At 44.2% G+C, this 14062-nt stretch overlaps 1 protein-coding gene across 10 annotated transcripts in view; it reads left to right on the plus strand.

Moving 5' to 3' along the window:
* The window catches only part of GRIP2 (glutamate receptor interacting protein 2), a 267188-nt gene that overhangs the window by 200766 nt on the left and 52360 nt on the right, over window positions 1-14062 (plus strand). For all 10 annotated transcript variants that reach the window (XR_005258352.1, XM_038148767.1, XM_038148765.1 and 7 more), the window contains exons 2-5: window positions 6745-6825; window positions 10023-10158; window positions 10928-11073; window positions 13881-13967. Coding sequence is in view for 9 of the 10 variants with exons in the window: in XM_038148767.1 (XP_038004695.1) it covers window positions 6745-6825; window positions 10023-10158; window positions 10928-11073; window positions 13881-13967 (450 nt within the window). In the remaining variant the exon portion in view is untranslated. The remainder of the gene's footprint in view (window positions 1-6744; window positions 6826-10022; window positions 10159-10927; window positions 11074-13880; window positions 13968-14062) is intronic.

Here is a 14062-nt window from a genome sequence, read left to right on the forward strand (position 1 = left end):
TTTTTTTTTTTTTTAACTTTTGCGAGTGTTTTTTCTTCCATCTCTCAGTACAGCTTGAGTGGCAATTAAGAACTGCTTCTAGGTCCTCTATCACAGAGTCCCTCGGATGTGCTGATTAGATAAAGTGACTCTGTGTTGGCTTCCAAAGCAATAATGAGAACAAACAATGCATTGTAGCAAGGGCTCTGGTATAGAAAAGACATGAGTGTAATGGCAGGTTGATTGTAGATTTTTAAATTGTGGGCTTGTTTTCCTTTCTTCCTTTTTTTTTCCCCCCTTGGAATGTAATGTATTTAATGAAAACATGAGGAGCAGATGTTGGCACTGCAAGCTGAGTCCAGCATTCATTCTTATCAGATGGGACTTGGATCAGTCCTTGAGAGGTATTTAATAACCTGTGAAAGTTGACATAAGTTAAACCTTACCAAAACCTGACTTTTCTGCAAAGCCGACTGAAAAGGGTTTTGTGCTCACAAAACTTGTTTACTAAAAGAAGAAAGTCTTCCCCCATCTTCATGCAAAGCAGGAATCTTTCATCAGTGTTATCTGCTACAGTCTTGCAGGGGGTATAAAATATGCTTTTATATCCCTTGGAAGCCAACCTGCTTGGTAACAGAGACATGTTCTGGCTCATATCTTGGTCCCATAAAGGCCACTGCTGTGCAAATAATTATCTACAGCATTTCAGTTGAAAATGATTGCTTGAAACAAATTGCTCCTTTAAAAGTAATTTTGGTTTCTTATTAAAAATAAAAAAAAAAAACCCAGAAGAACAAAGCATGGAGTTTCTGTTGAACAATAGGCTATTGTATTTTCCTAGAACTGATTTCTGTGAATACAGCAGCAGGTGTTATGAAATTGTACATGCCTGAGGAGGGTTGGTGGGTGAATGAATACAGAAGAAAAGAAGGAGAGATGCGGAGGGTGTGGGGAGACAAATTTCATGCTGTGTCTATTGAGGAGAAGAAATTAAGAAGTACAACTTCCTTTTGGAATACCTTTGAAGTTTGGACAAGTTCTTCCTGACTCAGAAGCCAGGAGCAGCAACTACACAAGTGGGCTGAAGAGCTGCCACAACAGCCTCTGGTGGCACAAGAAGCTGCAGTTGATGGAGCACGTTCCCAGGCCAGGGTTGGGAAAACAGCATCGTTGCAGTACGGCTGGCACAGGGACTGGCAGCAGGTTGCTAACATTTTTTTTCCCCAGAATTATCTGGGAAAATGGGATAAAGCTCAGTTGTTTTTGGGGCAAGAGCCTTATTTCCAGCAAGGGTGGTTCTTGTACAGCATGGCTGTTTTCCTGGGCTGTTCAGAAATTTGTGATGAGAGAAGTTAAGAAAAAACTTCCCCAACTTCTTGTTTGTCTCTGGGTGGCTCCTGAGTATGATCTGGGAGGGGATTTGTTGCCAGTAAAGGGATAAATAAGAGGCTTTTCTTCACAAAAGGCAACCTCTGCAGTTTTTACCAGATTTGTTGATACATGTATTTATTAAATTAGGGAGGAGCTGCTCCCTAAATTACTTGGTCTGTTTCAGCCTGAGCTCACTGGTTAAGGGGAATTTTTTTTAATCTTCCTGGCGCAAAGGAAGGGAAAAGCATTTCAAAACACTGCTTGACTGTGGATTAGTGCTGTGGGAGAGACATATGGAAGGTGCCTTGGGCTGAGGGAAGGGGTAGAGCTGTGGTGGCCACTGGGTTTTTCACTGGCATTCTTCAAGTCTACCCCACCTTCTGAAGAATAAAAAGTGAGGAAACACGGGGCCCTTTCAGGGTTGGGGATTTTTGTTTGTGGGCTTTTTGTTTGTTTGTTGTTGTTGTTTGGTTTGTTTTTTTTTTTGGTTTTTTTTTTTTTTTTTTTTAATGCAGCAAGCTAAAATCAGTGTGATGAAAATGAAATTGTGGTGTAGAATCCTAAAGCAAAAGTGACTTCCTGTTTTTTTGTTTTAAGCACAGGAATGTGGACTATCTTGTCTAAGGATTTAGTGTATTTGTTGCTGTATGCTTGGATTAGTTTTATGTAGGGCAGGATTATGCTTTAGATCAACTTTTCCAGTATTCCAGGAAAAGCAGTCTAGAGATCACTGTTAGATGTATTTCATCTGTTTCTTGGGGTTCTATTTATTTATTTTCTTTACATTTAAGGTTATAGAGCCAAGGCACTGTATTTCTAGAGATGCAGAAAGACCTGAGTAGCTGTACTGGTTATAGTGAACTCATGTACAGATTTTCCTAGGGCCTGAGGAGCTGTGGATTTAGATAAGCAGAAGAAAATTCAAGCCACCTGCTGAGGAAGGCTTGGGGAAGGTGGGATCCTTCATGCAAACAGCTCCTTGTCGGAAGCAAACACATGGGAGGAGCTCTTGCTCTGCCCTGAGCGTCATAATTAAGTAGTTTCAGGAAATCATGCAGTCTGTAACAGTATTCATGGGCTTTTTGTTTTCCTGTCCTGAGCTCTCTGGATCTGCCTGTCTCACATGTTAAAGGCTAAGTGCTTTGAAGATCGAGGCCACCACTGTGCTGCTCTTGTGCAGAGCTGACACCGGCACCGCTGTCCCCATCCTGCTGTGGTGGTGCTGAAATAACCCAAACTGCCCTGGGGAGTTGTGCTGGGGGGGCAGTTGGGTACAGCCTTGCAATCCAGCCCAAATCCATCACTGGTGCATCAGATGCCTCTGGCTGTGCTGCCATGTGGAGTGCCAGCCTGGGGAGAGTGGGAAGGATTGTGTCACTGTCCTCCTCTGATGATGGTCCAGCCTCTGGCCAGACTGTTGTTGGGGCTGTATCATGTGTGAGCTAAAAACCAATTTCAGATTCAGAATGGGTGTGCATGGATATACCACTTTCCCCTTCCCCTCCTTCCAGTAATATATCAACTTTTTAAAGGTGATTAGATGCCCAAAGATGCAGCTAGATGATTATAGTCTGTTTTTGAAGTCCATGTCTGCATCTTCAGGCACTCAGAGATCTTTAAAATCCCAGGCACTGGAGGTTTGCTCCCAGAGCCGCAGTTTGAATCATCACTACTTGCCTGACCTACACTCGTGTACCCTCAGCTGCTCTTTGCCTGACTACAGATAAATGCCTCCCTTGACTTACAGAATTAACTCTCCTCAAAATGGATCAAATTGCAATTAGTTTTAGTCATTTGGATTTCTGCTTCTAGCCCCATGCTTTTGTTCTAGCAAAAAAATACTGGCTTGCCTTAGCGTGAACCGCTTTTGGTTCTTAATGCTGGTTTGGTATTCATTTCCCTAAACAAGGAATGCAATTACCCTGTAGCAAAATAACTGTCTCCAACTGTATTTTTTCCATTAAACAAATGGTTTTACCTTTTGGTCTTCCCATAGGATTAATGCACTTTCTCTGCAGGAACTGTCTTAAAGTGATCCAGGAATCTGAACAACTTGCATAGAGCAGTCTAATTGTCACAGAATCTGATTTAGCCAATGCTCATTTTCATTAAGAAGTGATCTCTGCTAATAACAGAGACTAATAGCTCTCCTAACTGAATAAAACCCTGAACTTTCCTTTTCCCCCCACAGGCAGGGATAATGAACTCCTAAATCAGTGCTTCTTCCAAGGAAGCTTTTTTCTCCCCATTTTAACAGTTTGGCTTGGCAGCTAACTGATGTCAGGAGATCCTGGTGCCTGTGCTTGCAGGGGTAGTGGAGTCTGCCCTGACCTTCCTTTATTCCTGCCCCCCAGCTAAAGCATGGAGATTTTCCCTACTCTTTTTTCTGTCCAGTTTGTTTTTGAAGGAACGAGATGGGGATTCTCTCTTATTTACTGTCACTGTACATGGTACACTGTACACTGATATGTATCACTGTTCTGCACTGCTTCTGCAGGGGAGGAGAGTTCAGAGCTCTGTGGGAAGGTGTAGGGACTTGGAAGGTGTTGTCTCTCTGGTGGTATGTAAATAGTAAGGCATGTAAATAGTAAGAACTATTGTCAAAGACTTACAAGAACTTTGTATGTTGCCACAGATTCCCATCAATATAGGGATCAATATACGGCAAGTGTTGCAATCTCAGTTTTATTGAGGGTCTTATGCACTTGGTGAGCTTTTCTGAAAGGTCTAGAACTAGCATTACCATCACTGCTTGAAAACCATCAATTACACAGTCTTTTTTTGGAAGATTTCTGGCCCTCTTGGTGTGAGAGTAAAAAAAGCTTGATAAATACAACTCTAATAGCTCCAGCACAGATTGCTTGCAAAAAGAACCTGCATGGGATTTAAAAAGAGAGTTACTTTCCCAATTTTAAGGAGAAGAGAGGTTCATGGATTTTCAGTGCTCGGATTGATGCTGCAATTTTGGTCAACTGAGCAATCAGGCTGGTTAGGAGACTCACCCCCAAACTGGTGCTATGATAGCAGAAGAAATTACTGAGAGCACAAAAAGAAGGAGTTCCTTTATTAAAACAAACAAACAAAAAAAACCCCAATGTAACTCCTTGCACAAACAAACAAAGAAGTTTATAAAAAGTGACTCCGTTATTACCAGCTTGAGTGGCAGAACAGGAAATCTGCAAATGCACAAAGAGCCGTGCACGGCGGGGATGGTCCTGCAAGCAAATGCCAGTTCCCATTTCAGCAGGCCTTGTGTGGCAGCCTCCTTTCCTGTTCAAACATTTTAGCCAGATAATGAGGGGAAAAACCCAAACCTTTTTCACATAATCAACTGAGTTTGGAAGGGAGGAGCAGTAGGAGAAGGGTAGCTGTGGTGCTGATTATTTGCTGGCTGATGTGGCTGTCAGGAGCAGTGACACAGGGCGGCGTTGCTAATTGCCAGCAGGGCCTGTAGCTCAGGTCACTGCTCTTGGCCACTTGGCTGCTGCTGGAAGCTGTTGTTAATTCACAGGCAACCTGGTTTCTTGCTCAAAGGGAAGCCAAGGCATGTTTGCCAACAGCTGTTGGGGTAGGAAGGGCAACCAGTAGCGAATTGGGGTTTCCTATCAACGCTGATTGGGGTTGTGATGGGGAAAGGAAGCATAGAAGGGTACTGGTGCCTATCTGGTCTGGGGCGGTGTGTATATGCGAAACAGATGGTTCTCTGCTTCAGTTTGCCAGCAGATTATGGAGCTGGCTTTGAACCATCTTGCGTGGTTTCCCAGGAATGCAGGAATCCCATCCACAGCAGAACCTCACTGCCTTGAGCACGTTACCTGGGGGCAGAGCTGGCAGCAGTGCTCTCCTGTGGTGGGCAGCTGCATGCTGGGGTGGTCCTTGCCATCCGCAGTGGCCTGTGGCACCAAAGGCACACTCATGCTCCAGTGCCAGCAAACAGTTCCAGCCCTGGGTGGCCCAGGGTATGTTGCAGATGCCTTTTGCACAATTACCTCCAGTGTTGAAAAAGGAAGCTTGTGCTGGGTTTCCTGAGCTTTAGGATTTCTCTTCCAATGTGCTGCTGCGTTTGGGAAAGAAATAAAGGGTGGCTGTAGCTGTTGGGAATGTGTAGCAGTTGGATTTGTCCTGCTGCTCCCCTAGGAATTGCCGCCTTCCTTTTATACACCCAAACCATCCCTGTTATCTGACTCTGCAATTGTGCCAGAGGTTACAGAGAGAAGGGAAACCAGAATATTAGGATAAACCTCCTGGTGCAAGAGAACCTGGATATAGGATAAACCTCCTGGTGACAGAGACTAAGATTTACACCATCTTTTTTCTGTTTATGGGGAAGGTGGGCTTCACAGCAAACTGAACATAGGGATTGAGGCCGCTCTGTATAGACCCTTGTCTCGAATGAGGCTGAACTAAAATTTTTGTTCACTTTGTATGGAGTGGGACAAAAACTTCTTTGTACCTTAAATGTAACTTAGTTAAGGGCTGTGGACAGTAATAAATTGATAAGGTTTTCAGTAACCTATATTTATACTATTATGTACAACTTCTAAACCCTCACAGCTACTGAAAAATTCAAAAATGTGGTCACTGAGAATGGGAGTTATTTGGTACTACATGGTTACTGGAAATTATTGATTGGAAAAGTGCCAACTTTTTATGAAATGCCATAAAAATAGACATTTTAGATGGATGGAAATGAGATCTGTAAAAGCATGCTGCCTTCTCTGCAAATAAACTCTGTGATAACTCTGTAGCAGTCTTCCAATAGGATAATACAAAGATATTTAGATGCTTTAAATTTCAGCTTATGCTGGACAGTGTATTTACAGTGTATAAAGCTATTCTCTCTTCACTCTGACTTTTTTTTCCCTTTTAATCATTTAAAAGAGGGTGCTCTTTATATTGTACAGAGGCTGGAACAGCAGCTGGAAAAGGTGACTGAAATAATGGGATCTATAAGAATAGGCAATTTCACTCAAGGATAGTGATTTAGTGCCCTGTGAGTGTCCTGATGTATGACTGCATTTCCAAACACCGTAAGTTTTTTCACAAGCATAATGACAGGCTTGAAACTTGTGATATGAATGCCCCAGCTTTCTCTATCCTCAGCTGTTCCACATAATTACAGGAGTAAGGGAATTTTGTTCTACCCTAGCAGATTAGCTCCAAGAAGAATAAATCAGATAAAGTTACTGCCTTCCAGTTTCCATCTCTGCAAGGTGAGAGTCCACACGGTGTAGTGCAAAGCTGGGGCTGGTAATGTTTTTTTCTTGCCTGCAGTCTGTGATACAGATGGGATTCCAATTTTGGTGTCACCAGGACAACTTCTTAAAGTGCTCTGGTTCAGTTGCTTGTGGCTTTTGGTACTAATTTCAGCTTCTGTGTTTGCTCTGCTCACAGATGATGGCCCTTACTCAAAGGGAAGCAAGGACTCAGGTGGGATGGACGCAGCTCTGGTCTCCAGGAGGCAAAGCATCCCAGGTAAAGGAGGGGATCAGCTCCTGCTCCAAAACATTGGGATATCCATTACAGTTTACCTGGATACCCCTAAAATGGGTAAAACCCCTCAAAACACTAATTTTGGTGCATCTATCAGCAAGGCTTTTGCTGGAAGACAGAAATGGATGGTGGTAACTGGTCTCAGTGGGTGCTGTGTTACTGGTGCAATCCCTGTCTTGTGTGGACCTGTTGGCAGTAGTTACATGGAGCTGGGAAAGGACTTATTCCTGCACTGAACTGACACTCACAAAGAAGAAAACTGCAGAGATGGAAAAAAGGAGAGAGGGAGGAAATGCTGCAATAGCTGAGCTCATCAAGCAGAGAGAGAGACTGGCAGTGTCTGGCAAGCTTCAAATTTCCCACATCTGACTAAGTTTGTTTTGATATTTAGTCAGTCACTGCAAATTTTTGTGTGAGATAAACCTTCCCAAGCAGAAACATCCCAGGGGCTGAAGAGGAAGTGGAGAAGTGGTAATTCATTTGCCTCTGCTGGCCCTGGGCTTCAAGTGCCAGCAGCACTCCAGCAGGTCTGGATGGGCTGCCTTGGACAACTCATCTCCTTCCTAGGAATGCCAGGGACTTGGTTTTGACTTCTTGCTGCTAATGCCCCATTCACAGGGTTGGTTTAATGTGTTCTAGGTAATGGGGAGGAAGCGGGACCCTTTTGCTATTGCTTCATCATTCAGCACTTGTTCCAGAGGATATTCTGCATCACACCACTGCAACACACCACACCTTTCCCTGATGGGGATAGGCTCACAAGAGCCAGTGCATCCAACAACCCCAGCTCAAGACATCTCAATGGGGAGGGAAAAATTCAGGTGTGCTCTTCCTGCCCTGGGATGCAAAATCCAATCATATATGCCAGTAGAAGAAATCCAAATCTGCACATAGATGGTGCTTAAAGACTATGTCTTGAAGGACCAGATCCTCTTAACCAGCTCACTTTTACACTTTGTGGTCTGCGACAGGGGCAGTAGATTTATAGAAACATGGGTCAAAATTCCTTATGGCTGACCTTGATTGGTTGATCTCAGGAATCTGCCTTTTTTGGAGCAGTAATTTCTCCTTGAACCCATAACAATGGGTAATTGCACTCTGGGAGTTCTCATTTTAAACACTTATCAAGGATCAAAATTAAACCTCATTGCAAAGCTAATAATCTCCCCTTGTGGCACCATCTGTGTTGATCAGTCATGTCTGTAGTTGAGAGGAAATTTGCAGGATGGTGCCGGATGTTGTTCTTTCCAGCACGGTGGTGAGCCCCCCCAAGGTCCTGGCAGCCCCTGGGCTCTCGGGTTGGTGAATTGAAAATTAACTTACTGCAGTTGGCTAGGGATCAAAACTGAGTTTAAAGAGCAGAAGTATTATGGACCTGACATTTTTACAAGGAGCTGCCAGTGCCACATTAAATGGATGCCCAGCAGTGCCTAAATGCCTGCCAGACTGGAGTTGGATTGCAAAGAGGTTCCCTACTTACATTAATCAAGTGCACAGATTATTCTTGGAAGTGCTTTACAAAACAGGTAGTGCATGGAAGCGCTCTAAGTGAGCTGCAATTTCTGGTGTCCTGGTGGCTTTGAACAGGAGCAAAGTGCTGGTGATGAGGCACCACAGTGCCAATAGACCCTGTGTTTTGGATGGGTGGAGGAGGCCCTGCACTAGCATGGATCTTCTGTGTCAATATGCTATTTAAGGGGCCCTGCCTTGCTCTGGAAGTCAGTGTGCAAGAGGTCTCAAATGTCTCCTCTCCAAACAGAGCATCTCATTTAAACCTGGTAAGGTTTACTGTGTAAACAAGCACCTGGGCCATTTGCAACATGGGCTTTTTGTCCACATCTGTGGGGCTGCTGTTTGTTGTGTGCTGCCAGTGCCCATCACCATGTTTTCCTCATAACCTTGGAGAAAGGCAACCTGTGAGGGTAACTGGTTTCCTCCTGTAAAACCATGGAAGATTTCAGTGCATTGAGATAGTGGAGCTGGATCGATAATGCTATAGACAAATTGTGTAAAAGCTTCTGAGAGGAGGCTCTGACAAGGTGTGGGTGTTGTCCTATTTGCCCCAGGGATAGTCCCCCTTTGAGCAGGGTGTGAGGTCTGTTGTACGCAGTATCTCAGAGCTGCCTTTTGCCAATGTTTGGAGCTCTTGGTCTTTTCCTTAGGCCAGGACTGATTCTCCTGCTCAGTTACTGCCCTTTCCATGTCAAATCCAAAAGCTGGAATAATTTAGGAACCCTGTTTTTATAAAACCCGGACATGACTTGTGATGAGATCAAAACTAATACAGGGTTGGGCTTATATGTAGGTGCTGGACTGACAGGAGTGTTGTGTTGGACTAGAAAAGGTAAAATGTGCACTGCCTGCAGCACCCAGAGAAGCAGTAGTGGTGCAGCAGGTGTGGGTTGGGCATCCCCTGGACCTGGACCTGTGTGTGGCGGCAGGCAGTGCATGTGGAACAGGTCATGGTATCAAAGTGACTTGTGTCTTCAATTCCAGCTGCAGATGAGGTGGTAGGAGGGAGTTTGACTAGGACTAGGTGCAGATGGGTGAGCAAACTGCTGTGAATGAGTGTAGGTCATGCCTCCCCCTCCGCCCCCTGATGATGGCAGGATCTCACCCCTCTCCACATTGTGTTTTGTATCTCCTGACTATATTGATGTCTCATGATAGTTTTTTTTAATCACAGTATTTTAAGAGTCACGCTGTTTGGTCCATCCAAGCAGCTACTGCAGGTCCACATCTCCTGGACTTGGCTGCAGGAGCATCCTCCTTCTGTGTAACTGTGACCACCTGACAGCTCTGTTAATGCCCTCCCCACTCTATAGCAAACATAGTTCCTGAGGTGGTCTCCCTGGATCATTGCTGAGCTCCCATCATGCTGGTTTTGAATTTTTCTACTGCCTCCAGCACCTTGAAACACAAGGTTTTTACTCTCTTATAGGCCCATATTGCTCTGCCTTGTCTTCCTTGGTCCCGCTTGCCAGATTTCCATGCAAACACTGCTGTGGGTCTACCATGACACACTTCTGTATTACAACTTAACTTCAAATAAACAGAGGCTTTTTCTTCATGCTGGTTGTTCAAAACTACTTTCCCACTACCTGTAGGAAAAGGGTATCCTTGGGATTGAAGGAATGGGCCTTCCACTGAGTTGTTTGTCTTTATTCCCAATCTTTCAGAGGAGTTCAGAGGGGTCACAATTGTGGAGCTGATTAAGAAAGAAGGAAGCACCCTCGGTTTAACCATTTCAGGTGGCACAGACAAAGATGGAAAGCCAAGAGTCTCCAATCTGAGGCCAGGGGGACTGGCTGCAAGGTGAGAAATGGAAATGGGGTGCAGAGAGCACAGCAGGAATGGAGAGGAATAGTTGCATGTTCCAGCTACTGAATGAATAGAGTTATGATTAAAGTAGTTGGCAACCAAGACCCTTTTTTCAAGTGCCCCAGAATGCAAAGTTGTTGCTTCAGGAAGTAGAACATGTTCTATTTTGAGTTATTTCCTATGCTCTGTACAATTATGCTCTGAAATTTTTTGTAGGGATATTTGTGGTTCTGTGAAATTAGGCAGCCTTGTCAGGAGAGCTGCATGGTACAATACATCTTGATCAAGCTAAGTGGTTTAATATTGTATCTGTTCTGAATACTGAGTGTATAAGTAACATTATTGGCTCAGAAAAGAAATGGGCAAAGAAAGGCTCCAAGAAGCAGGAAAAAGGAAAGAGTAATTGAACAATTTTGCAGAAAACAGGCAAAAGGAAAGATGTTTTTTCTTTCCTTGCTGGATTTTTTTCAGACAGCTCTTGGTGTGCTTTTCTTTGACTGATTGCTCTACATGAATGGGAACTGAGCAACAGCAGAGAGGTTGTGAATACATACACTGCAATTGTTGCTGTATGTACAGATCTGAACACTTGCCACCGGGAAAGATAGATGGCTTCAATTTTAACACTTCCCTCTGATAGCAGACACATGCAATCAGACAGCAGAGATCAGTCCAGCATTGCTGGCTTGTTCAGGAAGTCCTACAGTTACCAGCCAGCTGGAGACTTTGTGCTACCACTGCTTTTTATTTTATTTCTTTGCAGGAGTGACCAGCTGAACGTGGGGGATTACATCAAGTCAGTGAATGGCATTAACCTGACCAAGCTGCGGCACGACGAGATCATCAGCCTGCTGAAGAACGTGGGCGAGAGGGTGGTGCTGGAAGTAGAGTACGAGCTTCCTCCAGCCAGTGGGTGCCTCTCAGACAATGCTGCTCTCTCTTCTTGGCTGCTTTTTGTCCTGGGGTGCAGATGGACTTGCTTGTGCAGAGGTGCCGTGGCCAAGGCAGCGTCCAGGGGCGTTTTGCCGTTGCCTTCATCTGCTCGCGCGGGCAGCGGAGGCTGCCGAGCTGTGTGCAGTCGGAGCAGAGCACTTTTTCCAGCACAGTGGGTGCCTGCTCATGCACACTGGCAGGGGATGGCTGATTAGGTCTGTCTTGCCTCAGAGTGACTCGAAAGCACAAGCCAATCTGCCTCCTGATGCCGCTTCAGCTTCTCGTTTTCCTTTTGGATTGTGGCAGCAAGAGGTTTAATTCAGTCTTAAACATGTATTACCAGATGCCCTTTTCTGAGCTGTGGCAAGTGCTGTTAGTCCTTAGGATTCTTTGAAGTGTTACGTGTTTTTAGAAGGGAAACTGAAGCAATCTGCTTTCCAGCTAGGGGGCCCATAGGCAGAAGATGGCAAGCCCAAATAACAGGGTTTATGTCCTGTCATGGGAGACTATATGCTCTTGCCCCCATTTGTTTTGATTAATGATGTTTCTGGTTAAAACAAATTCCTCGATACAGTTTCTTATCACAGTCTTTCCATTGTGAATACAATCCCCCAGTTATTCCTCAATCATTTACCCAGATCAATCAGACAATGATTGGGCAGAAGAAATAGAACAACTAAAAATAAAATGACAGGAAAAACAAAGCTAATGCAATCTAACATTTTGCCCCAGATAGGAAGATATTTTACACTTCAGAGCTTTGCTGTAGCTGCTGCCTTTAGATGAAATGTATTGAATATAGAAATGACAGAGTAAAGCCCAAAAGAATACAATCTGATCTGGAATAGATGAATCTGTATCCATCGTTCCCCTCTCTTCTGCTGTAAATGTTAGTGAGTTTTTGCATACACCTCTGGTAAAGCCGGCTGTGGCTCAAGTCTTCCATGCCCTCATGCTCCCTAGAGATGACCACTCTTAACCTTTCTCCATGGTATTCCTTATTCTCTGTGATATTCCTCATGAGGAATCTGATAAACTGAAGTTGCCAGCCAAGGAGTGATGCCAGCTCAATCAATAGCAGCAGTGCACGATGTCCTCAGCTTTAAATGAGCAGGAAGAGCACATTGAGATAGTGACTTCTCTCCAGTGAGATTATTGGGGCTGTTTATGAATGGTCCAAAGAAAAAAGCACTGCAAAATACAGGGAATTGTCAATTATTGCCTGATTCCAATTCATTGCAGGCTTTTATCTGCTGTGAGGGTTTGTTATCGCTGTGTATGCTCACCATACCCCCCCCCCCATCTTTCCCTGGGCAAAGAGCAGAAATACAGTGCAATTCAATAACTTGTGCTTGTGGGTTTGACTTTTTCTCCCCACTCTGTAATTTCCTGCTTTGAAAGGCATCTTGCAAGTCCAAGTCTAGTTTTCAGGCTACTGTGTCCTATCATCTCTTTCTTAAATAAATCAAACTCTGTGTTAACACTGGCTCAGGTTTCCCAGCTCCCACTGATCTTAAGGCTGTTGCAGCACTTCATACTTCAATGCTTAGGACAGAAATTGGATGGCTTCTGAACTCATTTGTGGATACTTTATACCCTTTTCTTGGTATTTGAGTACCACCCCTTGGCTGGGAGCCTTCCCGTGCCCTGAGCACTCCCTTTGGGAGTATTTCTAGGCTGTGTCCCTGTTAGCTGTCTGTGCACAGCAGTAGGAGCAAAGTGGGGACAGTGTTTGGAGGTTTATTTGGCCTCACTGTAGCTGGTCCCCAGGGCTGTCTGCCTAGAGGCAGTACCATGCCTCCATTGCATGTCTTTTGGGTAAGCTTAAGGGCTGGGCTAAGCCTAATTTGGCTGCAGGTTGCAAGCCCTCAGGGTTCTTGGCAGTAAGGATGAGTGTGGTCAGAGAGGACAGCGAGGAGATTAGCTTCAAAACTCCCCTCCTGAGCCAGGGGAAATGGCAGTGTGGATGTGCCTAGGGCACCCTTCATCTCCAAGTCAAGTTCTTGGTCTTTTTTTCCAGATTATCCTTGTGGCTATTCATGGCACTTGGTTTGAAAATTACAAATTTTCAGAGTGGACCAGGCTGAAATGTCAGTGGGTGCAGTTCTGGATAGAGAAGACTGGGAAATTGTCCCATGTTCACCGCAGTAGTGCAATAAATCATTAACTAGTAGGGGACATCGAGAGATGAAAACCGTTTATTTCTTTTTCTCTTCACTTTGTACATTTTGTATTTTGTACAAATAGTACTGTGTATTTAACATAAAAATACTGAATTGCCCCAAGGATCAGTTTAAAGGATTCACTTAATCTTTTTTAAAATCCAAAATATGAGAGGTAAGGGAAGGAAACCAACTTTATGCATTGAGGATTTGGGATTTTCATTTTCTTTAAGGTCAGCTGGTGACTTGATTCCTTATGCTGCTGCTGGTTTTTTTAATAAGTTTCTATCTGTGGCAGAAGCTTTTGAGAAAAGCTGAATGCATTAAAGCCAGTTGATAAACGAGATGGTTTTACTTGAATGTCAGGGCATTAACCAAGACAAATTTGAGGGGAGATGCACAACACTGAGCTGGTGAAATCATCCTAACACCTGATGTTGGCTCTGATAAAGGTTCATGTGTCCAGGTTGGGCTCTTTTTGCTTCCGAGCAGGGAAAATAAAATATGGGTTTTGGGCTGGACTTTAATTTCAGTGTTGTTCGGATGAGTTTTGATACTGTTTTGCACTGTGGTTGGAAAAGGTTTACCTGGGGTAACTGGGTCTTTCTCTCTTCCTTTTAGTGCCAGAAAGCAGTGCTGGCATTATTCCCAAGACCATTGAAGTGTCCCTCTACAAGGAAGGCAACAGCTTTGGATTTGTGCTGAGAGGTTAGTAGCTTCTCCAGTGAAAAGCAGAAGCAGAGGTGGAAAGTGGCAAAAGTAAGAAGGTGAATGACAAAAACCTCATTTAAGCAGTCAAAGAA

This window comes from Motacilla alba, chromosome 12, assembly GCF_015832195.1.
Source record: "Motacilla alba alba isolate MOTALB_02 chromosome 12, Motacilla_alba_V1.0_pri, whole genome shotgun sequence".
NCBI classification, from domain to species: domain Eukaryota; kingdom Metazoa; phylum Chordata; class Aves; order Passeriformes; family Motacillidae; genus Motacilla; species Motacilla alba.